General features: G+C 40.3%; 1 protein-coding gene across 7 annotated transcripts in view; it reads right to left on the bottom strand.

Annotated features, from left to right (window-relative positions):
- Nucleotides 1-25929, bottom strand: part of RNF24 (ring finger protein 24) — a 110349-nt gene that overhangs the window by 61532 nt on the left and 22888 nt on the right. For 2 of the 7 annotated variants that reach the window (XM_033185754.1, XM_033185752.1), the window contains exon 2: nt 1053-1323. The exons of 4 other annotated variants lie outside the window; for them this stretch is intronic. In XM_033185754.1, coding sequence (XP_033041645.1) covers nt 1053-1090 — 38 coding nt within the window. In that variant the 5' untranslated portion in view covers nt 1091-1323. The remainder of the gene's footprint in view (nt 1-1052; nt 1324-25929) is intronic. One more of the 7 variants, XM_033185753.1, reaches the window with a different exon arrangement.

The raw sequence follows: 25929 nt of genomic DNA, 5'->3' as shown, positions 1-25929 counted from the left end.
AGCTACTCAGGAGGCTGAGGTGAGAAGGTTGCTTGAGCCCAGGAGGTCGATGCTACAGTGAGCCGTGATCATGCCACTGCACTCCAGCCTAGGTGACAGAGAATGATCCTGTCTCAAAAAATAAAAAATAAAAAATAATTGGTGTGTCCAGTAGCTGAAATAAACAGCAGTTATCATTAATGTTAACCTACTTATTCACTGGAATTAATATAGAGATGGATCATGAAAAGAAACTCTTTTTTGTTGTTTGTTTTTTTGAGACATGGTCTTGCTTTGTGGCCCAGGCTGGAATGCAGAGGTACAATCACAGATCACTGCTGCCTCAACCTCCTGGGTTCAAGCAACCCTTCTTTCTGCCTTAGCCTCCCCAGGAGCTGCAACTATAGGCATGCACCATAAAGCCCAGCTAATTTTTTTATTTTTATAGAGATGGGGTCTTGCTATTTTGCCCAGGTTGGTCTGGAATTCCTGAGCTTAAGGGATTCTCCTGCCATGACCTCAGAAAGTGCTGGGATTACAAGCGTGAGCCACTGCACCCGGCACATATGAAATTTTTAAAAAAATATTTTGGGTAATAGATATATATTATTTGAAAATGGCTGTATCTTGTCTAATCCTTCAAGAAAACCAACCTGATTGTAAAGAAGAAATTAAAATGATTATTTGCAGGTGATGGTAAAATAAAAAAGAATCATACTAAAAGAACAAAAAGAATACTAATAAATATATGCAATCTGTATTAAGAAAATATAAAAGACACAAAAAAAGATGTGAATAAAATATCCTCTTCTTGGTTGTAAAGATTCTAAATATTATAAAGATGTCAATTTTCCTTAAATCCATCAATTTACTGCAGATACAATTTTAAAAAACTGACAGGGCTTGTCTTTTCTGAGAGGATAAGAGTGGTTGGAGAGGCTAACTCTAGTCTAAAAGTAAAAATGAAAATGAAAGCATGGCCAGAAATATTCTAAAAAAGAAAAACCTGTGCTGCTGACACTTGAATTGACAGATGAACAGGACAGAATAGAGATACGATAGTTGCTGTTTACCAAATATTTTCAGCTTTCCATCTTCCTTCTGCACACATGTATGACTGTACTTCCTGGCTGTCTTGCTGTGGGTAGGGTCATGTGACTAAAACTTGTCAGCAAGCTGTGAAGGGAACTGATGTATGTCTCTTTCAGGCCGAACATCTTATTGATGGTGTGAGATTCTCCAGGCCCTTCTTTCTCTTAATCAGGACAGCTGGTAATGTTCAAGATGGTGGCAACTCCATTAGTTTCTGAGTAAGAAGACATGGAGTAGAGCTCTCAGCCAACTCTTGATGAACACGTACCAAAAGGAAGGAAAATTCCTGTTATAAGCCATTAAGATTTGGCCGGGCGCGGTGGCTCAAGCCTGTAATCCCAGCACTTTGGGAGGCCGAGACGGGCGGATCACGAGGTCAGGAGATCGAGACCATCCTGGCTAACACAGTGAAACCCCGTCTCTACTAAAAAATACAAAAAACTAGCCGGGCGTGGTGGTGGGCGCCTGTAGTCCCAGCTACTCAGGAGGCTGAGGCAGGAGAATGGCGTGAACCTGGGAGGCGGAGCTTGCAGTGAGCTGAGATCCGGCCACTGCAGTCCAGCCTGGGCGACAGAGCGAGACTCCGTCTCAAAAAAAAAAAAAAAAAAAAAAAAAAAAGATTTTGAGGTTGTTTGTTACCACAACATAACCTAGCTTATGCTGGTGGATACAAGAAAGTCAAAGAATAGCCCAAATTAATATAGGAATCATAAAGCTGACATTTCCCATTAGTGAGAGAGAGAGATGGATTATTCACAAATGATATTGGAACAATTAGGTAGTCAGTTGAGAAAAAGAATTAAGATAGCCTTATTCTTTGTATTAAAATATATCTGAGCTGTACCAAAGGTTTAAATATAAAAAATGAAATTATGAAAATATTAAAAGATATCAAAGAATTTAAAAAATAATCTCAAAATGGGGAAGCCTTTCTAGGTAAAACCCAGAAGCACTCCCCCCAAAAAAATGTAGAAAAAATGTAGATTTGGCACAGTTCCATAACATTGCTTAATAAAAAACAAAACAAAACAAAATAACATACAGACCGTGCATGTGGCATACTACCACTGATATAAAAAGAAAAGAGAAGCTAGCTTTGTATATGTCTAAAAAGGTCTCTAGAAAAATAGATAAAAAACTGGTATCAGTGATTGAGGCTCTCACAGGGCTGGAAGGACAATGACTTCACTGAATACCTGTTTATAATATCTTTAGTATTTTGTTGCTAGTATATATTAATGTTACTTATTGAGGAGAATAAAAAATTTAATTGTAAATGGAATTGGAAGAAGCTACTTTTATTTTTATGTATTTTTTAAGCAGTTTTTTTTTTTTTTTTTTTTGAGATAGAGTCTCACTCTGTTGCCCAGGCTGGAATGCAGTGGTGCCATCTTGGCTCACTGCAACCTCCGCCTACCGGATTCAAGTGATTCTCCTGCCTCAGTCTCCTGAGTAGCTGGGACTACAGGCATGTGCCACCATGCCCGGCTAATTTTTTGTATTTTTAGTAGAGATGGGGTTTCACCGTGTTAGCCAGGATGGTCTTGATCTCCTGACCTTGTGATCCGCCCTCCTCGGCCTCCCAAAGTACTGGGATTACAAGCGTGAGCCACTGCTCCAGGCGTTAAGAAGCTATTTTTAAAGAAAATTGTCCCAGTTGTTTGTAAAGATTCATAGAAATTTAAAAATCTTGATTCTTATTTAAAATACTTAGTTGAAAATCCTGGCTTTTTCTGGATAAATGTAATGAGGAAAAATTATCACAAGGATAATTAGATACTTCACAAATATCCTATAGCTATCTGTTTTAAATTAGCATTTCCTTAGATCAGGTAATCACTTAATGATCATTTAAATTATTCCTTTATAATTATATATAAATTGTTTCTTCTCAGTTGTCTAATATCTCTAGAACGACAGTAATAGTAACATGAATAATGCACATTCTTGTCTTAATGAGATTGCTGTTTCATGAATAGAATATGTGTGGCTACACACACACACACACACACACACACACACACAAGGAATTTCCACCTATACCTGCTAATACACTACTTTTTACTGAGTTGGAAAATGTACTCCTTGAGCCCAGAATTTCATTGATTGTAATCCTGTAATACTACATTGTTTACATCCAGTGTAGCAATACAATACTCCTTGAGGGTAACAGAGATCTTACTCATTACTTTACTCACTCAATAACAGTTAGCTTTTTAAAGTATTTCTCTTTATTCAAAGGTAAGCACTAATGATGAGCAGCTCTGACTTCACTAGGAAATCTTCCATTTCTTTGATCTCTTTTGGTTTTGGCATTAGACTGAAATTTTTGGAGAAAACCCTGATTGAGTTATGTGACGCTGCTTTAGTAAAGCAGCTAAATCAACATACAGGAAGAAGAATAATTAGAATCTGGTTGAAACCACACTGCAGCACTTTACCAGGCAGAATCAGAGCATGAAGCCACATGAACTACCGACTTAGAATTCTAACTTTAGATCCCTCGGATGTAAAATAGGAAATATAAAATTTCATCACAGGTACCTGGTAGCAGCAGTTCAGTATTTTGTCTTTTGTTGTTGTTGTTGTTGTTCTTTTGTACACTTCAGTATTTTGAATAAGCTCCTTGTTTTCAATTAGTTATAGAATAATTTACTTTTGCAAACAAACTACAACATTGTAAGTCTCATACAATTGTTATACTGGACATTGTATCTCTCTAGGGTCTCCCTTGAAAATAGCTCCATGGATTCCATTAATGACTTTGGCTTTAAATTTCATGGAAACTGACAGATTTGGGGTTTTCATATTTGAAATTCTCTTCCTAGTGTCATAATTTCCAAAGCAAAAAGGCTAGACATTGGCTTAAATAAGTCAAAATAATATGCAAGTAAATCTTTGTATTAAATAGACTACAGTGTTCAGCTTACTACTTTGTTTCTCTGCCATCCTGGTTTACGTTCAAATGGACTGTTAATAATAAAAATGTTATAAGCACAACTGTAAATATATCATCTATGGATTTTGATTACATCCAATGTAGCAATACAATTAATCTATGAAAAATTACCTAAAAAGAGCTAGCCTGATATATATATATAATCCCTGAAAATGAAGAATCTTTTTTTCCAAGTGATTAATTCAGATATTAATCAAAATGAACATTTTACATTGTGCTTTAGAGTTTGTGACTAGGATGTATATATATTATTTAATCCTTATAATCACTATGGGATAGATATTATGCTCCCCAGTATTCAGATGAAAAACTGAGACTCAGAAAAGTCAAGCTGGCTGCCCAAACTGAAACCACTAGTGAGTGGTAGAAGAAACAAACTCACATCTTTTTTTCTTTTTTTTTTTTTTGAGGCAGAGTCTCACTCTACCACCCAGGCTGGAGTGCAGTGGCCTGATCTCGGCTCACTGCAACCTCCACCTCCCACATTCAAGTGATTCTCCTGCCTCAGCCTCCCAAGTAGCTGGATTACAGGAGCCCGTCACCACACCCAGCTAATTTTTGTATTTTTAGTAGAGACGGAGTTTCACCATGTTGGCCAGGCTGGTCTCAAACTCCTGACCTCAAGTGATCCGCCCAACTCAGTCTCCCAAAGTGCGGGAATTACAGGCGTGAACCACCACGCCTGGCCACATATCTGAATTCGAATCTCTTACTCTTCCCATGAGAACCTGCTGCCTTCCATGGACCTTGATTAAGCCTGGACTGCAGTGGTAGGGTTAGAATGGATACACAAGTAAAAACAATTTCCTTGGTTGGTTCCTGTGGGCAGTAAGTATGCTGATGCATCTTGGATCATCTTCATTGCCTTAGAGGGCCTCCAGAAAGACCAGCACCATAATTCCTAAATAAATGGCAACGAAGTATATATTTTTAAACTTTTTATTTTGAAATGATTTTCGATTTATAGAAAAGTTGCAAGAGTTCCCAAATACCCTTCGCCTAGCTTCCCCAAATGTTAAAATCTTACGTAAGGATAGTAGAAAGACAGGAAATCAACAGATATAATCCTATTAACTAAAATACAGATTTTATGCAATTTTCCCCAGTTTTCCCATTAATATTCTTTTTCTGTTCTAGGATCCCACATTGCATTTAGTTCTATCTTTTTTTTTTTTTTTTTTTTTTGAGACAGAGTCTCACTTCGTTCCCCAGGTTGGAGTGCAGTGGCACGATCTCTGCTCACTGCAAGCTCTGCTTCCTGGGTTCATGCCATTCTCCTGCCTCAGCCTCCCAAGTAGCTGGGACTACAAGTGCCTGTCACCACGCCCGGCTAATTTTTTTGTATTTTTAGAGACGGGGTTTCACCATGTTAGCCGGGATGGTCCCATCCTGACCTCGTGATCTGCCTGCCTCGACCTCCCAAAGTGCTGGGATTACAGGCATGAGCCACTGCGCCCAGCTGTTGCATTTAGTTGTACCTCTTTAGTCTCCTCCAATCTGTGACAAAGAACTGTGTCTTTTAAATTAAAATTAATCAATGTTCATTTTATTCTGAAAATGTCATGACACTTCTCGAAACAGCACTGAATATTAAAAACCTGCTTTGGGAATTGCTATGTCTATGTGATAATCAAGAAAAATCAAGAAAACATCCTGAAATAAGGAGCCAGAGTGGCCCTAAAGATAGAAAAAAGAAAGCCACTCTTTAAAAATAGGAATTGGCTGTGACAATCTGAATGTATCAGTTGTATTTGAGACACCTGTCCATCAACAGTCAGTTATAACTCCCTGGAAAAGCACAGGGTTACAACATCTACCTCTGGAGTATAACAGATATAAATCAATACAACTCTGTTTAATGGAGCAGTCATTAAAGAGTTATTTAGTTTGTTTTAAATTAAAGGAGTTGAGTTTGTTCAGTCTACAGACAAGGTAAATTAATAACTAAATTCAAGTATACAAAGGTGATTAGAAGGCACTAAATTTTCTGTACATAGTGACCTCCTTTTCTAATTGGTAGCATAAAAGTTGCTGAGCTGTCGGTGATCCTAATTCAAACCCAAACCCCTGTGAAAGGTGAAGAGTCTTTGGACCCTATTGAAGCTACTCTGGGAGAAGTGTCAACAGGGTTCTCTATAAACCTCGATAGCTCACTTCTTATTCTTGAGGATTCTAGATTGAGCACATTAATTCCAGGACTTTAATGGTGAATTCTTAGTTACTCGAAAAGGTACCAGAATTCCTACAGGAGTTTAGAATCCCTGAAGACAAAAGACTAGAAGGCATAAATTGTATGCACTAAAAGTGAAATAAAGAAGTTTAGTAAACCACAAGCACTTCTAGAGTGGGAAAACAGCAACAAGCTAACAAATGAAAAATGGACGATTCTTTCATTGTAGAGCCTTAAAAGTGAGAGAAGACAATGTTACTGATAGTTTAGCAATTCATAGCCAGGAATTGAGCAAATCAGAGAAAGCTGCATGGCAGTAAGTGGGTTCCGTGAAAGATGGCATAGCAGAGGCATTAACCTTGCAGAGTTGAGTTTAGTCACACCCCACCACTAGGACTATAGGCAAGTCTCAATGTCTGATCTATAAAATAGGGAGAGTTACCCACATCCACCTCTGGGGTGTGCCTGGAATATAGTGAGTCCTCATCATTACCATCAGGTCTCTTTTTGTTCTCTGGTGTGAGGCTGGCATTGGGGTTAAGAATCATTTGGGCCTGAGCACATCTCCCTGGGCCACTCTGGGTTAGATCTGCATCTTTGAGCCTGAACCACAAGGGGACTCCTTTCTGAAGTGACAGGGACAGGGTACAGAATACTGAGAAACAGACATCAGTTTAGCTACATTTCTTCAACAACAATTTCCAGATAGCCAACCTGTTTAAATTAAAAGCCTATCTGTTTTTAGATCTAAATTCTGTAGAAGGAAAATTCTGTAGCCACAAAACAGCATCTAAGATGTTCATGACCAATTCAGCATTCTTCAAACAGTTATGAATTCAGCAAAGTGTGCAGGCTGCCTGGTAGGTTGACACTGGTGATAATTACTTTGCATTTCTAGATATTATACTCCTAAGCACTGCTTGAAAGTCTCCCCTTTGTCTACTAGGATCACCTCGTTCTTTTAAGAAAGATAGTGGAGACTTCATCTTTAAAATGATTTTAGGCAGGCAATGGAACAACTGAGACAACGGGGCAGATCAAATGCTATTCCAATATTTAGGGGGTGAATTTGGTTCTGCTGATTTTATTTTTTTCAAAAATGCTGAAAATCACAATCATTTCAGAACAGTGAATAATCCTCTAAATGAGTCTTAAAGAATCAAGACTTGCAATTTCATTAGCCCTGAAAGCTCTCTTTCCTTTATAAAAATGTTTTACAAGACTACTACTAATCTTCATCACACAAAGTGCTATTATTCTGGTTTTATAGATGGATATATTAAAGACTATCTAAGTTTGTAATTTTTCTCTTCCTTCAAGATCAGGAATGAATGATGAGTGCCTCAGGTCATATGAAGCTGTACAAGATATATGCTCCCAGTAAGGTCACAGTGTGTCAAGGGTTGGGTCTATTCTCTGCTTCATCATTTTCCCCAGGGGCTCACAGACTCACTGGAAAAATTTACACTTAACCAAACTCACAAGAGGTTAGCTTATAAACCATAATATCAACTCCAAAATTCAAACCAGAAAATATATTTAGCAGATTTCTTTTGGAAGATTCTCTGTACTAACACAACTACAGAAAAGAGAAAGACATTTTTAAAAAATATATATGTATATTTTGTAGAGATCAGGTCTTATATATTAGTATATTCTCTGAATGGACATTTCCATTTAGAGAATCAGTATCAGCTATGAGAAACAGAAGCCTCCTTCTCTAGAGGAAGAGACATAATGGTAGCTGCTCTTTGGTTTTTCCCTTTATCATTAACGAGTTTGTAGCAGAGACTGATGGTTTTCTGTCCTATCCCTCCCTCAATATCTGTTCTCCCTTTCTTCCACTTAATTATAATTTTTGGCTGGGCACGTGACTACACTTCCTAGCCTTCCTTGCAGCTGTACATGGCCATATGTCTCAGTTCTGGCCAATGTAACTGATGCACATGAAGTTTTCTGGGAATCATGTTTAACAGAACACTGACAGGTGCCTTCTATCTTCTGCTTCATCCCTTTCTCCATCCTGTACCTGCAATGGGTGTACCATCTTGCTCAATAAATGCTATTCAATAAAAATGAAGTTTATACCGAAGAAGAGGGTAGAGTGGTAAGAGAGAACTAGGAGTAAGTGGTAAAATGTCCCTGATGCCATGAAGCTCCATTCCAGATCTGTACCAACTTTTATATGAATAAGAAATAGATTTTAATCTTATTTTAAGCCACTTGTTTCAGGTTTTCTGTTACTCACAGCTGAACCCTTCTAATATACTGATGTTCTAGGTAGGTCAGTACTGTTTTATTTTGTATTCACAGACCATTTAGAATAACAGATCATGGATTCTAATTCTAGTTCAGAAAAATACAGCATTTTTTTTTTTTTTTTTAATTCAGGGTCTCATTCTGTTGCCCAGGTTGGAGTGCAATGGTGTGATCATGGCTTACTGTAGCCTCAAACTCCCATGCTCAAATAATCCTCCCTCCTCAGCCTCCAGAGTAGCTTGAACCACAGACATGTGCCACCATGCCCAGCCAATTAATTTTTTTTCCCACAGATGGGGTCTCCCTATGTTTCCTAGGCTGCTCTCAAACCTCTGGGCTCAAGTGATCTTCCTGCTTTGGCATCCCAAAGTGTTGGGATTACTGATGTAAGCCACTGCACATGGACAGAAAAATACGGCTTTTGCTAAGGCTACAGATACTTATGACACTACATGAGGCAACTAATTAGAATATAGGAAATCTAACATTACAATGTAATCTTTTTGATATGATATAAGAAGTAATGGGGACATCAGGAATACATCTGCCAATTATTTTCACAGTACTGTATTCAGCACTAATTAAGTATCGCAGTCCAAATGCTCCACTTTTCAGAGGAAGAAATTGAGGCACAGAGAGGCTGGGTTTTCAAAGTTAAAAGGCTGGCTTTTATTTATTAAACCACATGCAAAAATCTGAGGGGGAATATGCTCTAAGGGTTGCACTTCTATGTATCCTGTCTCCAACATCTCATTTATACTAATATGCAATAATTGGTTATCCCGAAATAAAATACTTAGCATTCAGCCCATCAGGCTCACATAAGAATAAAAAATGTGGCCAGGCATGGTGGCTCACGCTTGTAATCCCAGCACTTTGGGAGGCCAAGGCGGGCGGATTACAAGGTCAGGAGTTCGAGACCAGACTGACCAACATAGTGAAACCCCCGACTCCACTAAAAATACAAAAATAAGGCCAGGTGTTGTGGCTCACACCTGTAATCCCAGCACTTTGGGAGGCCGAGGTGGGTGGATCACCTGAGGTCAGGAGTTCGAGACCAGCCTAACCAGTATGGTGAAACCCTGTCTCTACTGAAAATACAAAAATCAGCCAGGCATGGTGGGACATGCCTGTAGTCCCAGCTACTCAGGAGGCTGAGGCTGGAGAATCGCTTGAACCCGAGAGGCGGAGGTTGCAGTGAGCTGAGATCGTGCCACTGCACTCCAGCCTGGGTGACTGAGCCAGACTCCGTCTCAAAAAATAAAATAAAACAAAAATAAATAAAAAATGTAACAAGTGGCTGGATGTGGTGGCTCACGCCTGTAATCCCAGGACTTTGGGGGTCAGGGTGGGTGGATCACCTGAGGTCAGGAGGTCGAGACCAGCATGGTCATAATGGTGAAACTCCATCTCTACTAAAAATACAAAAATTAACCAGTTTTGGTGGCGTGCACCTGTAATCCCAGCTACTCAGGAGGCTGAGGCAGAAGAATCATTTGAGGCCAGGCGCGGTGGCTCAAGCCTGTAATCCCAGCACTTTGGGAGGCCGAGACGGGCGGATCACGAGGTCAGGAGATCGAGACCATCCTGGCTAACACGGTGAAACCCCGTCTCTACTAAAAAATACAAAAAACTAGCCAGGCGAGGTGGCGGGCGCCTGTAGTCCCAGCTACTCTGGAGGCTGAGGCAGGAGAATGGCATAAACCCGGGAGGCGGAGCTTGCAGAGAGCTGAGATCTGGCCACTGCACTCCAGCCTGGGCGGCAGAGCGAGACTCCGTCTCAAAAAAAAAAGAAAAAAAAAGAAGAATCATTTGAACCTGCAAGGTGGGGGTTGCAGTGAGCCGAGATCAGACCACTGCACTCAGGCCTGGGTGACAGAGCAAGACTCTGTCTCAAAAACCAAAACAAAACAAAAAACAAAAATGTAGCATGTAACCGTATATATTATATAAGAATGCCTGAGTTATGCAGGATAGTCAGCTGGAAAATTAATTATAAGAGAATAACTCATAAATAAAGAGAATAAAAATAAATAAAGAGAATAACCCTTATAAATAAAAATAACTTTTATAAATAAAAGTGAGAGTGTTGCAACAGTTTTAGTTACAATAGTCTCATAGAGTTGCACGTTTTTTTTTTGTTTTTTTTTTTTTTCTGAGACGGAGTCTCACTCTGTCGCCCAGGCTGGAGTGCAGTGGCCAGATCTCAGCTCACTGCAAGCTCCGCCTCCCGAGTTCCCGCCATTCTTCTGCCTCAGCCTCCTGAGTAGCTGGGACTACAGGCGCCCGCCACCTCGCCCGGCTAGTTTTTTGTATTTTTTAGTAGAGACGGGGTTTCACCGTGTTAGCCAGGATGGTCTCGATCTCCTGACCTCGTGATCCGCCTGTCTCGGCCTCCCAAAGTGCTGAGATTACAGGCTTGAGCCACCGCGCCCGGCTGAGTTGCACGTTATTATCCTTTGTACTGAAAGATTCACTAACAACCATGACATTCATGTATACAAATGCAGCTAAAAGGAATGATGGGACATGAACCTTTTCCACATGCTACACTAGAACACCATTCTTAGGTCTATAGCTACAGTAACTGTTTATAGGGCTTTTCTCGTCATTTGTGACTGAAGACTCATGAAACACTAGTCAATTTTCTTTGTTTAAAAAAAGTCACGTCTGGGCATGGTGGCTCATGCCTGTAATTCCAGCACTTTGGGAGGCCGAGACGGGCGGATCACCTGAAGTCAGGAGTTCGAGACAAGCCTGGCCAACATGGAGAAACCTCGTCTCTACTAAAAATACAAAATTAGCTGGGCATGGTGGCGTATGCCTGTAATCCCAGCTACTAGGGAGGCCGAGGCAGGAGAATCACTTGAATCTGGGAGGCAGAGGTTGCAGTGAGCCAAGATCGTGCCATTGTACTCCAGCCTGGGCAACAAGAGGTGAAACTCTGTTTCAAAAAAAAAAAGTCACTTCATCTCTTCTGTCTTTGGGATAAGTCAGTATACCTCTAAGAACCTTAAGATAAAAAAGAACATGGATGAACCTTGAAAACATCATATTAAAAGAAAGAAAACATCATATTAAGTGAAAAAAGCCAGTCATAAAGGATACATTTTTAAAATTCCATTTATATAAGAGGCCCAGAATAGGCAAATCTATAGAAAGAAGATTGGTAGTTGCTTAGAGTGAGGGAAGGGGGAGGAGTGGGGAGAATGAGGGGACTGAGGAGCAAAGGCCATTCTTTTTGGAATAATGATAATGAAAATGTTCTAAAATTGATTGTGGTGATAGATAGACAACTCTGAATATTCTAAAAGCCACTGAATTGTACACTTTGAGCGAACTATATGGGATGTAAATTATGTCTCAATAAAGCTGTTTAAAAAAGGCAAAAGAGAATTGCCTAAAACAATCATCAAAAATGATATTTTAATGGCCAGGCATGGTGGCTCAAGCCTGTAATCCCGGCACTTTGGGAGGCCGAGGTGGGTGGATCACCTGAGATCAGAAATTCGAAACCAGCCTGGCCAACATGGTGAAACTCCGCCTCTACTAAAGATACAAAAAATTAGTCGGGTGTGGTGGCACATGCCTGTAATCCCAGCTACTTGGCAGGCTGAGGCAGGAGAATTGCTTAAACCTGGGAGGCAGAAGCTGCTGTGAGCTGAGATGGAGCCATTGCACTCCAGCCTGGGCAACAAGAGGGAAACTCTGTCTCAAAAAAAAAAGGATATTAATGCATATACAATCTCCTTAAAAGTTAAGAAGTATGTAGTGCAGTTAAGTAGTTACAATTTTCACATCATCTGACATCCACCAAAATGGAACTTCTGACCAGCCACAGTTCAACAGCCAGGCTAAGCTGGCAGCATAACTGATCTCATATTTATAAAAAGAGGAGAACTGAGATGTAGCAAAAATTGTTTGTTGTTATACCTTGCTTAGTAACAATAATCATTAGGAGAGCATTTAATTAAAGGAGACAAACTACACTCACAATAACTGGAATATTCAACGATAATTACCCACACTGGAGGCTAAATAGTGATTCACGAAGGCGAAATAGGTAACAAATAATAGGGTCAAAACTTATTTGAATCCCACAAGCTTTTCTGTATATCACCCTGCTTCTTTTTTACCCTTATGGAAATTTACTTAGAACTTACTGTGCAAAAATATATGTGGCCAAGCACAGTGGCTCATGCCTGTAATTACAGCACTTTGGGAGGCCGAGGCAGGCGGGTTACCTGAGCTCAGGAGTTCGAGACCAGCCTGGGCAACACAATGAAACCCGTCTCTACTAAAATACAAAAAATTAGCCAGGCATGGTGGCGTGCGCCTGTAGTCCCAGCTACTTGGGAGACTTGAGTCAGGAGAATTGCTTGAACCCGGGAGGCAGAGGTTGCAGTGAGCTGAGATCACGCCACTGCTCTCCAGCCCAGGTGACAGAGCGAGACTCCTTCTCAAAAAAAAAACCTCATGAAGAGCCAGTTTTTTTCAAATTATAGGAACTTTTAAGTCAGATCATATGTAAAATGTCTGAAAAAATAATAAAATGATGTCAGATCTAATAAACTCAGAAATGAACTAAAACAATAAAATGTAGTGGGGTTATTCATCAAGTGTTTCTCACCACAAATGTAGATTTCTGTAAATTCAGGCTGAATACGAGGCATATAAAAGATACTCAATAAATAGTTATTGACATGAATAAAGGTAAGATTGTAAATCCAAAACGCATATTGGGTGAAATGATCGAAATATTACTTAAAAGACAAAAATCACTCTTATTTCTGGTACAGGAAAGAAAGGAGAATGTGTAAGATTTGTAGTCACCAAAGAGCAAAGTTTCAGGCCAGCATGGTGGATCATGCCCGTAAGCCCAGCACTTTGGGAGGCCAAGGTGGGAGGATCGCTTGAACCTAGGAGTTCAAGACCAGCCTGGGCAAGAGAGTAAGACCTTGTCTCTATAAGAATTCAAAATAAAAAATAAACAGCTGGGCATGGTGGCATGCACCTGTAGTCCCAGCTACTCAGAAGGCTGAGGTGGAGAGATTGCTTGAGCATGGAAGTTGAGGTTGTGGTAAGCTAAGATTGCACCACTGCACTCTAGCCTGGGTGACAGTGAGACCCTGTCTCTTAAATTTAAAACAAAAAAAGAAGAGGGCCGGGCACGGTGGCTCATGCCCATAATCCCACCACTTTGGGAGGCTGAGGCAGGCAGATCATGAGGTCAGGAGATCGAGACCATCCTGGCTAACACAATGAAACCTCATCTCTACTAAAAATACAAAAATTAGCCAGGCGTGGTGGCGGGCGCCTGTAGTCCCAGCTACTCGGGAGGCTGAGGCAGTAGAATGGCAAGAACCTGGGAGGCGGAGCTAGCAGTGAGTCGAGATTGTGCCACTGCACTCCAGCCTGGGCGACAGAGCGAGACTCCGTCTCAAAACAAAACAAAACAAAAAAGAACAAGCTGTGCTCTACCACTTTCTAGTTCCCACATCTCCACACACTTAACAAACAAGAAAACAGGACAAAGGCTGATGGTGGGGCCCAAGTGCAGTGAGGTTCTGGTTGTATTAAGTGAGGGCCAGGAAGCAACAGAGTTGAAACAAAATTTCCTAGAAGAGATCTTTGAAGAGAGGAAGTTTGTCTTTTTCATCAGAATGGTGAAATCAATCCTACTGCTCAGCACCTAGCACAAAGACTTGCACATAGTAGGTGTTCTACAAGCATCTGTTTAATTCACCAGGTAGAAAAATGTAATTTTCAGCACTAAAACAATTTTAGAGCCTTGAAGAATAATCAACATTCGTGCTTAGCTCAACTGAATAAAAATTATACTGGTATTGTCTATGGTCTTTTTATGTATCCCTTTATAATGGCATTCTTTTTTTCTTTTTTTTTTTTTGGGAGACGGAGTTTCGCTCTTGTTGCCCAGGCTAGAGTGCAATGGTGTGATCTCGGCTCACTATAACCTCTGCCTCCCGGGTTCAAGCAATTCTCTTGCCTCAGCCTTCCAAGTAGCTGGGATTATAGGCACCCACCAACACGCCCGGCTAATTTTTTGTATTTTTAGTAGAGACAAAGTTTCACCATGTTGGCCAGGCTGGTCTTGAACTACTGACCTCAGGTGCTCTACCCATCTCAGCCTCCCAAAGTGCAGGGATTACAGGCGTGAGCCACTGGGCCTGGCCTATAATGGCGTTATTTACCTTTCAGAGAATACCCAGTGATATCATTTTTAAGTAAACAACATAATCAGTAAACATAGCAAGGGTTCTCTTATAGAGAAATCACAGTAGCACATACTTTTTTTTTTTTTTTGAGACAGAGTTTCGCTCTTGTTGCCCAAGCTAGAGTGCAATGGCTCGATCTCGGCTCACCACCACCTCCATCTCCCAGGTTCAAGCTATTCTCCTGTCTCAGCCTCCTGAGTAGCCGGGATTACAGGGCACCACCAACCCGGGCTAATTTTGTATTTTTAGTAGAGACGGGGTTTCTCCATGTTGGTCAGGCTGGTCTTGAACTCCTGACCTCAGGTGATCTGCCCATCTCGGCCTCTCAAAGTGCTGGGATTACAGGTGTGAGCCACCACGCCCGACTGGTAGCACATACTTTTAATGGCCTTCTCAAATAATATGATTAGAGGTCGTCTAGAGATGGTTACTAGGCCAAGAATACCAACTTGTTTACTTTTCATCTGAGACTGATAACTTTCCCCAGGATATATGAGTTCAGGAGATGAATAAAAACAAACTGACTTAAGGTAAAATGCAGCGGGACAAATAATAAGGCTTTACTCAGCATTTCATACTCAGTAATTTAACAGCATAGGAATGTGAAGACGTGAAGTTAAACAAAAGGTATTATCAGAAATGGTGATCAAGGGACAATCCCCTATAAAGTACAACTGAAATAAAGACTGATATTCAATGAAGAATTCTGCCTTTAAAAATATTTAGGCATTAATTTTACAATATACGACTTTCATTTATTTAGTCTACATGCAATTTCACAATAACATTGAAAATATTTTAGAGATATACACACGTGAAAAACCCAGTAATTGCTGGAGAGAAATAATTATATTAGAAAACATAAGGCAAAGCATGTCCTGTGGTTTTCATTTCTGCCTGTTCAGATGATATGTGCCCCACAGATCTGACTGGTCAACTCCTTCTGCTCAAAAGATTTAAAGCCAAATTAAAATGGGTGAAAGAAACAATTAAAGATAAACTAAAAGATCGGATTGTATTCAAATTAGCCGGCCTCAACAGTATAAGTCCTAGGGTAATTAAGAATTTTGAATCACTAAGTGATATCTCTGACAAATTATTAAAAAATGGGCAAATAAGGTTCTCGACTATTATAAAAAAACAAATTCTCCTAATTTCAGTCAAGTGGAGGGGGGTTAGCAGAGACAGGATAAGGAGGGGAACAGTATTCTTTGTAAGCTAAACAGCTCTAGATCAAAGGTTTAGCTCTCTAAAAATATTATTTTAAGCAAACAGGTCTAGAAAAGATCATCACTATTTTCCTTTGCATCTTATTAAGGAAATAAAGTTAAAAATAATGTATGTTTGCAGAGTCTCTTTATCATTTGTCTTTGATTCCAGATGCAGGACCTATTCTCTAGGAACTTAGTGGCATTTATCCTGCCAGAGACACTAGTTTATGAAGAATTAATGGATTAAACATTCGGTTACATTTATGGAATGGGGGGGTAGGCCAAGTCAATCCTGGTAATCCCCTGACTTTTTATGCTAATCTAGTACTCTTTCCTCTCCGTTGCTTGACTCTAGTCTATAAAAGCCTTCCATATATCCCTACTGTTAATTTTCACAGGTACTGGAGTACATATCTCAGTTATAACAGAAGAGCAATCTTTTCAATTTTGCTACAGTACTCAGAATTTCATTGTAACCCTCATTAAAACAAAATATAAATCCTCAATTCAATTAACTCAATTCCTTTTACTCTGATTAAAATAATTATCTTTTATGAAGTATACAATAGTATAATATTACTCATCAGTCTCTCATACAAACTGTATTTCAGAGTAACCCCAAACAGTCCTAGTTGATATGTGCAAGAGATAACAGAATAAGAAAATCAACATTTTGCCACCACAGAAGAAATAACTTACATTGACATAACCATCAGTGGAGTCTTTTAGCAACACTAGAAGTGGAGTAGCCAGACACCATGGACCTTTGGATGTGATGCAATATTACGCATCTAGTAACTTATTCTTGCCAAAAACCTTAAATTTGATTTTAATCAAGTCTCTAGAACTAATTTCCATTTATAGGAAACACACAGAACAGAGCAACAAACTGACACCATGATGAAGCAGACAAATCCCAAATGTGAGAAATTCCACAGAATAACTGACCCAGTTCCTACAATGAGTCTATTACACAAAACAAAACAAAATGGGGAGGAGGAATTGCCATAGACGTAAGAGACAAAATGACCAAATGTGATCTGTGGATTCTGAATCCCAGGGTGAACAAACCGTCTCTATAAAAGATATTCTTGAGACAATCTGGCAAGCTGAACAAAGTCTAGCTATTAGATGAAACCAAGAAGTAACCTGATTTTATTAGGTGTGAGAATAGCATTCTGGTTCTCTAAGACAATGTCCTTATTTTTTAGAGGTCGATACAGAAGTACGCCAGGGTGGCCGGGCGCAGTGGCTCACGCCTGTAATCTCAGCACTTTGGGAGGCCAAGGCGGGCGGATCACGAGGTCAGGAGATCGAGACCATCCTGGCTAACACGGTAAAACTCTGTTTCTACAAAAAATACAAAAAAATTAGCCAGGTGTGGTGGCGGGCGCCTGTAGGCCCAGCTACTCGGGAGGCTGAGGCAGGTGGATGGTGTGAACCCGGGAGGCAGGGCTTACAGTGAGCCGAGATCACACCAGCCTGGGCAACAGAGCAAGACTCCGTCTCAAAATAAATACATAAATAAAAGCAAAACAAAAAACAAAACTTCAGCAAAGAAAGGTAAAAGATAAAAGGATAAATGAAACAAATGTGGCAAAATCTTATTAATTGTTGAATCCCACTGATAGGCATAGGGGAGTATGTTGTAGTATCTACTTTTGGATGTGTTTACAATTTTCCATAATAAAAAAATTTAAAAGAAGAACCTCACTAGCAGAAAAGTCTGAAAAAAAAGTATAGCTAAGTCTATTAAGTAATATTAATCTCAGGTAGAAAACAAAATGATCAATGAAAAAAAGTCATGGCAGTTGATTATTTAGAATCAGAATAAGTTATATGGAAAATACTTTTTTTCCTCAAATATGACAACTATATAATATAAATACTGTTTCCTGAAGTAGGTTATTTCACTGGAAATCAACAGTAGATAAAAAAGGTTTTATATAATACATTTAAAAAAGAAAACTTTAGGAATGTAGTTGTCCATTTACTCCCCTTAGAACTGTGTCATGCTTTTATATAATTCTGGAGTTCTAAATGGATGGTGGTAGTGAACTGAAATAGAGAAGATGAAGACACAGAAAACAAGTCACAGCTGCATTCTGAACTGAATGCTGTGAATTTTTCTTTTTCTTTACTTTTTTTTTTTTTTTGAGACAGAGTCTTACTCTGTCACCCAAGCTGGAGTGCAGTGGCATGATCTCAGCTCACTGCAACCTCTGCTGCTCAGGTTTAAGTGATTCTCCTGCCTCAGCCTCCTGAGTAACTGGGATTACAGGTGCCTGCTGCTACGCCTGGCTAATTTCTGTAGAGACGGGGTTTCACCATCTTGGACAGGCTGGTCTTGAACTCCTGACCTCATGATCTACCCACCTCGGCCTCCCAAAGTGCTGGGATTACAGGCGTGAGCCACCACGTCCGGCCCAGAATTTTTCTTTTTGTGTAATCATTTTCTAAGAATCCAGGGCCTCCTTCACATCCCTTCTGAAATAGTATTTTAACTTTTAATATACAAAATTTACAATATATTCCACAGACAGCGCTAAGTTTCTTTGGAGGTCAATTTTCAAATTATCTTCCAAGCAATTCAAAGTAAACAGAAGAGAAAATCAATAGTTTTCCAGAAACATCTTCAAAGCATAAAACATTTCATTTTTAATTAGAGCAGTAGTTCTTAACCTTTTCTTAGGGTTATGGAATCTTCTGAAAAATCTACTTTGAAACAAAATCTACATATTTATTTCAAAGGGTTTTATCATTGTTTTGAGGGCCCCTGTTAGAAACTTTTTTTTTCTGAGACAGAGTCTCGCTCTGTTGCCCAGGCTGGAGTGCAATGGCACGATCTCGGCTCACTGCAACCTCTGCCTCCTGAGTTCAAGAGATTCTCCTGACTCAGCCTCCCAAATAGCTGGGATTACAGGGATGTGCCACCACACTTGGCTAATTTTTGTAATTTTTAGTAGAGTCAGGGTTTCGCCATGTTGGACAGGCTGGTCTCAAACTCCTCATTGAGGTGATCTGCCCACCTCGGCCTTCCAAAGTGTTGGGATTCCAGGCATGAGCAACCAAGCCTGGCCAGAAACTCTTACAATATAGCATTCTTATGGATAAGTAACTCTAAACCAAGTACAAATTCACCAGCTCAACACTAAAGGCCTCCCATGAATTGGCCCGAACTTTTCATCCTCATTCCCCACTATTTCTCTAAATACCAGACTTCAGTCAAATGCATTAGTTATGGTTCCCTGAAGATGACTCCCTATCTTTGTTCTTGATAATTCCGCTATCTGCACATCCCAAGCTATCCCCAACTATCTGATAAAATTTTGTCCATCCTTCATAATGTACCTCAAGCAATACAACCTCCATGAAAGCTGCCTTGATCCCATAAACCTTCCCCTGAACTTCAATCTTCTGTCTTTCTATACTGCCAGTATCTTTCCACACTTTGTATCATGGTCTGCTGAATACTTGTCTAATCTTGGATTCTATGTGACACAGTAATCAAAGTACAAATTACTACCAAGGAAAAATCTTACTCTCTTTAGTGGATTGAATGGTGGCCCTCAAAAAGATATTTCCATTTCTTAACACAAGGAATCTGTGAATGTGACTTTATTTGAATTGACTTCATTTATGAAAAAAAAAAGGCTGGGCGCGGTGGCTCAAGCCTGTAATCCCAGCACTTTGGGAGGCCGAGACGGGCGGATCACAAGGTCAGGAGATCAAGACCATCCTGGCTAACATGGTGAAACCCCGTCTCTACTAAAAAAAATACAAAAAACTAGCTGGGTGAGGTGGTGGGCGCCTGTAGTCCCAGCTACTCGGGAGGCTGAGGCAGGAGATTGGCGTAAACCTGGGAGGCGGAGCTTGCAGTGAGCTGAGATCTGGCCATTGCACTCCAGCCTGGGCGACAGGGCCAGACTCTGTCTCAAAAAAAAAAAAAAGAAAGAAAGAAAAAAAAAAGGGGGGGTCTTTGCAGATATAATGTAAGGATCTGGAGATGAGAGCATTTTGGATTATCTGAATGGATTCTAGATCCAATGGCAAGTGTCTTTGTAAGAGACAAAGAGAAGACCATGTGAGGACAGAAGCAGAGATTGGAATGTGTGGAATCACCAAAACCTAGAGGAGGCAAAGAAGGATTCCCCTCTAGAGTCTTTGGAGGGAGCACAGCATCCCTGCTGACACCTTGATTTTGGACTTCTACCTCCAGAACTGTGAAAGAACAACTTTCTGTTGTTTTAAGCCACTAAGTTTATAGTAATTGTGTTACAGCAATGTTAGGAAATGAATAAACCCCCTTTGCTTCATCTGATTCTGACAAGTCATTTTTATTTACTGCAGTAGTTCTTCAGGAGCATCAGAAGAGATTTAAAAAATATAGATTCCCCCCCAAATCTCTTCTTATTCTCCAGCTATTCTCTGCAAAGATCTCTGCACTTCCTTTATCAATAGTCCTCCAGAGGTGCCAGTACAGGATAACATCTGAACAGTAAAGAGACTGTATTCTTGTGAAAAGTTGATAACATCGACTGTGACAGGCTCTAGAAGATGAAGGCCTAGGTTCAAAACTGGACCCTGAACTTGTAAACCTGAACAGGTTACTTCTTTGATCTTCAGTTTGTCATCCATAAACAGCTCTTCGAGGATTGCTGTAAGCAGTAAATAGGCAATATATTTAAAGCTACTGGCATAGAAGCTTTTTAGTATAGGTTAACCAATATGAAAGATGATTTTCTAAGTATAATATTGCCCCTGGCTATTGATATACTGTTCTGTGATTTAAGAAAAAAAAAAATCTTACTACCCCAAAAATTCCATCTGCCCTGTTTACAGAGATAATCAACAAGTTTGAGCAAAAGCCTTTATTTAATTATAGCCATGCATGAGATGTCCAACACATTTCTGAAGAAGTTTTGTTTCATGCTAAAGAAAATGAATGAAAGCCTACACCTTTGATTTCCCTTCCCACCCATTTCCCACAAACTACATTAGCTCATAATTTGATGTTTCATTATCTGTCAACTTTTTTTATTCAGTCCAAGATAAAGAGACTATTTAGATATAATATCTAGGTTCTATTTCAAATTTATATCACTGAGCATAATTTCACATGCTTAGATTTGGGAAGGAACAATAAAGAGATACAGGTAGCTATAATTTTTTTGGTTTGCTGAGATGAACTTAATAAACTTAACAGATACTGCAGCACCATTCAATCTCCAAATGTGAAAAAAAAAATTAAGGCAACATAAAGCATACTGACACAGTGAAGCTATTAATTTTGAGAATTCAATAAACACTCATCAAATGAACGGAATGCTCATTATTCTTACCGTATGATATCTGCACTTCTCTTGTTGTCAATTAAACAATTATGATATTAAATTTGCTAAAGGAAGTGAAGAACTGTATCTGATACAAGCACCTGTCTAATTGGGAAAACATAAGTACCATCAAAATGAGAGACGAGCTAAGACTACATACATAATTAACCTTCTATAGAAGTCTATGGTTTATGGCCAGGTGTAGCGGCTCACACTTGTAATCTCCACACTCTAGGAGGCCGAGAAGGGTAGATTACTTGAGGTCAGGAGTTCAAGACCAGGTTGGCCAACATGGTGAAACCCTGTCTCTACCAAAATACAAAAATTAGCTGAGTGTGGTGGTGCATGCCTGTAATTCTAAAGCTACCCAGGAGGCTGAGGCAGGAGAATTGCTTGAACCCAGGAGGCAGAGGTTGCCGTGAGCAGACAGAGCACCACTGCACTCCAGCCTGGGCAACAAAGCAAGACTCCAAAGACTCCGTCTCAAAAAAAAAAAAGTCTATGGTTTATACAGGAGCAAGCTTTACAACAAGATGGAAAAATTTTCCTAATTCAAATGACCAAAACTTTAGAAGATGACAACAAAAGGAAAAGACAAACCTCACTTTAAGAAAAGTTGACAAAAACTAGAACTTTGAAAGCAGGTAACCTGAAAGTTACTTACAATATAAAAACATTCACTACAGTTCATTGCAACTTTAATACACCTAACAGTAGTGAATCCATAAAAATTCAAATTACATTAAACTTTTCCAGAGCAAATTTGTAACACGAGGTTCACTTGTAACGTTATCTAAAAACCAGTTTCCTTTCTCTTGCTACTGCAGGCTTCCTCCAACTCCCTGGGGTACTATGGAGGGCTAGTGCAACTCTCTGGTATCAGACTATCCTTGGGGCACATGGAGAGCCCAGGCCAGCTTTCCCAAGAGTGGCCAGCCAAAAGCAAGGCCACTGGCCAGCTGCTTCTGGGCCAGCTGGCATGGAACAAAGTGTCTGGTTCCTACCTTCAGAGCAGAGGAGGCTCTGCCAACTGACTTTCAAAGGACTACACTAGTTGGAATGCTCACAGTTCCTTTCAAACCATCTGGCATTCTTTTAGAACTCTCAATTTACCCAACACTACATTCTGAGGTCTGAATTGCTCAGATAATTGAAGGAGTCCCCACTACCTACCTAGATAAGAAAAGAAAGAGGCGGAGCAAATGCTAAGTCAATTACTTCAAGAAACAGTTTCTACATCTAAAAATTGCTCTCAATTTTAACTTGTCTATTTTGTATTTTAAAATCTGAAATATTCCCATGATTATTAAGCAAACTTTCAAAATAAAAACCAAGACAAATAATAAGAGAATAAGCTAAAACAGACTACTTAACATGCAGAAAAGCTGTAGGAGTCCCTTAGGGTTAGAAGTACCTGACTCTCCCCAGTCTGAACTCCTACAGAGCCTATCTGTACTTTTTATGTGGTCCTCAGAACATACTTTGTACTGCTACATATATTTACCTTCCCAGCTAGCTAGTAGGTGAAAAGAACACTGTCTTATAGTTACTTCAAAAAAAAAAAAAATCTGTTGATGATATATTGGGTGTTTTTAAAGCTTCATTGCCAGAAATAAGAAAACTTAATGTGGAATAACATGAAGAGAACCTCACCTCTGAGAAAACCAAATAAACAAAGAGCAGGACTTGGCTTGAAATACAAATATTTTATCAGCTGATCAAAATGATTTATTGGCTGGGCACGGTGGCTCCCGCCTGTAATCCCAGCTCTTTGGGAGGTGCTGGGAGGGTCACTTGAGCCCAGGAGTTTGAGACCAGCCTGGGCAACATAGTGAGACCCTGTCTCTACAAAAAAACAACAACAAAAAATTAGTCTGGCATGCTGGTGTGTGCCTGTGGTCGCCGCTACTTGGGAGGTTGAGGTGGGAGGACTGCTTGAGCCCCAGAGGTTAAGGCTGCAGTGAGTTGGAGATCATACCACTGCACTCCAGCCTGGACGACAGAATGAGATTCTCTCTCTTAAAAACAAACAAAGACACACACACACACACGCACACCACACACAAAACCAAGAACAGCTGAATCATCATACTGATAGCCCATATACCCGAAGAGATACAGTATTTTGAACAAAAATATTACAGAGACCAAGTCAGAGTCAAATATTATAAACTGCAGGAGGCTATAATAATTACTATTATTTTTCATTGAGCTTACTCCCAAGACAAGTACTGAGTTTAGCATTTTACGTATTATCTCATTTGGAACACAAAGCAAACACATGAGGTAGGAACTATTATTATCCACATTACAAATGAAGAAAGAGAGGTTAGGAAACCTGCTGGAGGTCACATACCAAAAAGTGAAAGAGCTGGAATTCAACTCCAAGCAGTCTGATGCCAGAGTCCAGGTGCAAGACTGCATACATATACATATACATATACATATACATATGTGTGTGTGTGTGTATGTATGTATATATATATATATATATATATATATATAGTTGTTGTTGTTGTTGTTTTTGAGACAGAGTCTTGCTCTGTTGCCCAGGCTGGAGTGCAATGACACGATCTTGGCTCACTGCAACCTCTGCCTCCCGGGTTCAAGCAATTCTGTGTCTCAGCCTCCCGAGTAACTGGGATTACAGGCACCCGCCACCATGCCCGGTTAATTTTTTGTATTTTTAGTAAGATGGGGTTTCACCATCTTGGCCAGGCTAGTCTTGAACTCCTGACCTCATGATCCACCCACCTCTGCCTCCCAAAGTGCTCGGATTACAGGCATGAGCCACCGCGCCCGGCCCAAGACTGCCAATATTAAGTCATACTTATGGAATAATGAAATGTAACATAGGGCAAAATTCGATCATTAATATACTCTTCACAATTTTTTCAACTCAAGTGTAGCAAAAAATGGTGAGTAATTAAAAAAACATGGATTCTCTTGTTAGAAATTTTTACAAATCAAAAGCTATTTTACCAGGTCAGTTGTGCCTCTTTTGCCCATATATTGAGTAGATACTTGTGCCACCTGCTGTCCTAGGGGACAGAGTGGTAAACAGGACAGACGAGGTCCTTGCCTTCCTGGAGCTGACCTTCTATTGGGGGTAAGTCACACAAAAATTACTAAACGACAGAATTTCAGAGGGTGGTACATACTATAGAGGAGGTAGGGAAGAAACGTAAACTTCTCTTTTGAGAGACTTAACCATGTAGGTAAACAGAAAGGGATAGAGGAGGGTCAGGGAAAAGTTGTTTGCTGAAGCTTGCTATTCTGATTTTAAAGATGGGCAACATCACAGCATGTGTGTATGTTGACATGGATAGCCCCCCGGAGAGTTGCTGATGATGCAAGAGAGAGGGCACAAATGCAGAAGCTGTGAGATATGAGGGGGCATGAGGTATAGAAGATGTGAGGAGGGATACAGCAGAGAGGGGAACTTGCCTCCCACAGGAAACAGAAAACATAGGTCTAAGGAAGGCAGACTTCTAGATTTGGTTGGGGGCAAGATGAGTGGTTTCTGTCTGATATCTCCTAAACCCTCAATGAATTATGAGGTCAGCTCATCTGAGTAGGAGGGGTGGGTTGCTGATGAGTTTAAGGAGTGGAGAGAAGTTATGAAATAGTGATAGGCAAAAAGATCTTATTAGGAATCAATGGTTGCTTTGCCGGGCAGTGCTGAGTGCCTACTTCAGATTTTTGGTCATGAATCTGAAGTTCTCTTGTAATATCCAGCCACTTGGGTGGTGTCATTGAAAAGCCAAGTGAATGATAAAGCAGCTATAAATAGAGAAAAAGCATCTTTAATTTAAAAATTTTTAAAGTGTAAACAAAGGATGTTTTAAAAATATGTATCCATCTCCTGACCTCGTGATCCGCCCGTCTCGGCCTCCCAAAGTGCTGGGATTACAGGCTTGAGCCACCGCGCCCGGCCGAGATCGAGACCATCCTGGCTAACACAGTGAAACCCCGTCTCTACTAAAAAATACAAAAAACTAGCCGGGCGAGGTGGCAGGCGCCTGTAGTCCCAGCTACTCGGGAGGCTGAGGCAGGAGAATGGCGTAAACCCGGGAGGCGGAGCTTGCAGTGAGCTGAGATCCGGCCACTGCACTCCAGCCTGGGCGACAGAGCCAGACTCTGTCTCAAAAAAAAAAAAAAAAAAAAATATGTATCCAAATTAGCCAGGCATGCTGGCAGGCGCCTGTAATCCCAGCAACTGGGGAGGCTGAGGCAGGAGAATCGCTTGAACCTGGGAGGCAGAGGTTGGAGTGAGCCGAGATCATGCCACTGCACTCCAGCCTGGGTGACAGAGTAAGACCCTGTCTCAAACAAACAAACAAACAAAAAAGGCCAGACATGGTGGCTCACGCCTGTAATCCCAGCACTTTGGGAGGCCGAGGTGGGTGGATCATGAGGTCAGGAGTTCAAGACCAGCCTGACCAACATAGTGAAACCCTGTTTCTACGAGAAATACAAAAATTAGCTAGACATGGTGGCACATGCCTGTAGTCCCAGCTACACTGGAGGCTGAGGCAGGAGAATCGCTTGAACCTGGGAGACGGAGGTTGTGGTAAGCTGAGATTGAGCCACTGTACTCCAGCCTAGGCGACAGAGTGAGTCTCTATCTCAAAATAATAATAATAATAATAATAATAAGCATCCATGAGATAAACACAAAAATACTGAC

This window comes from Trachypithecus francoisi, unplaced genomic scaffold (assembly GCF_009764315.1).
Source record: "Trachypithecus francoisi isolate TF-2019V2 unplaced genomic scaffold, Tfra_2.0 Lachesis_group21, whole genome shotgun sequence".
In the NCBI taxonomy this organism is placed as follows: domain Eukaryota; kingdom Metazoa; phylum Chordata; class Mammalia; order Primates; family Cercopithecidae; genus Trachypithecus; species Trachypithecus francoisi.
The sequence above is the reverse complement of the archived record's forward strand: the minus strand, read 5'-3'. Positions and strand labels throughout refer to the sequence as shown.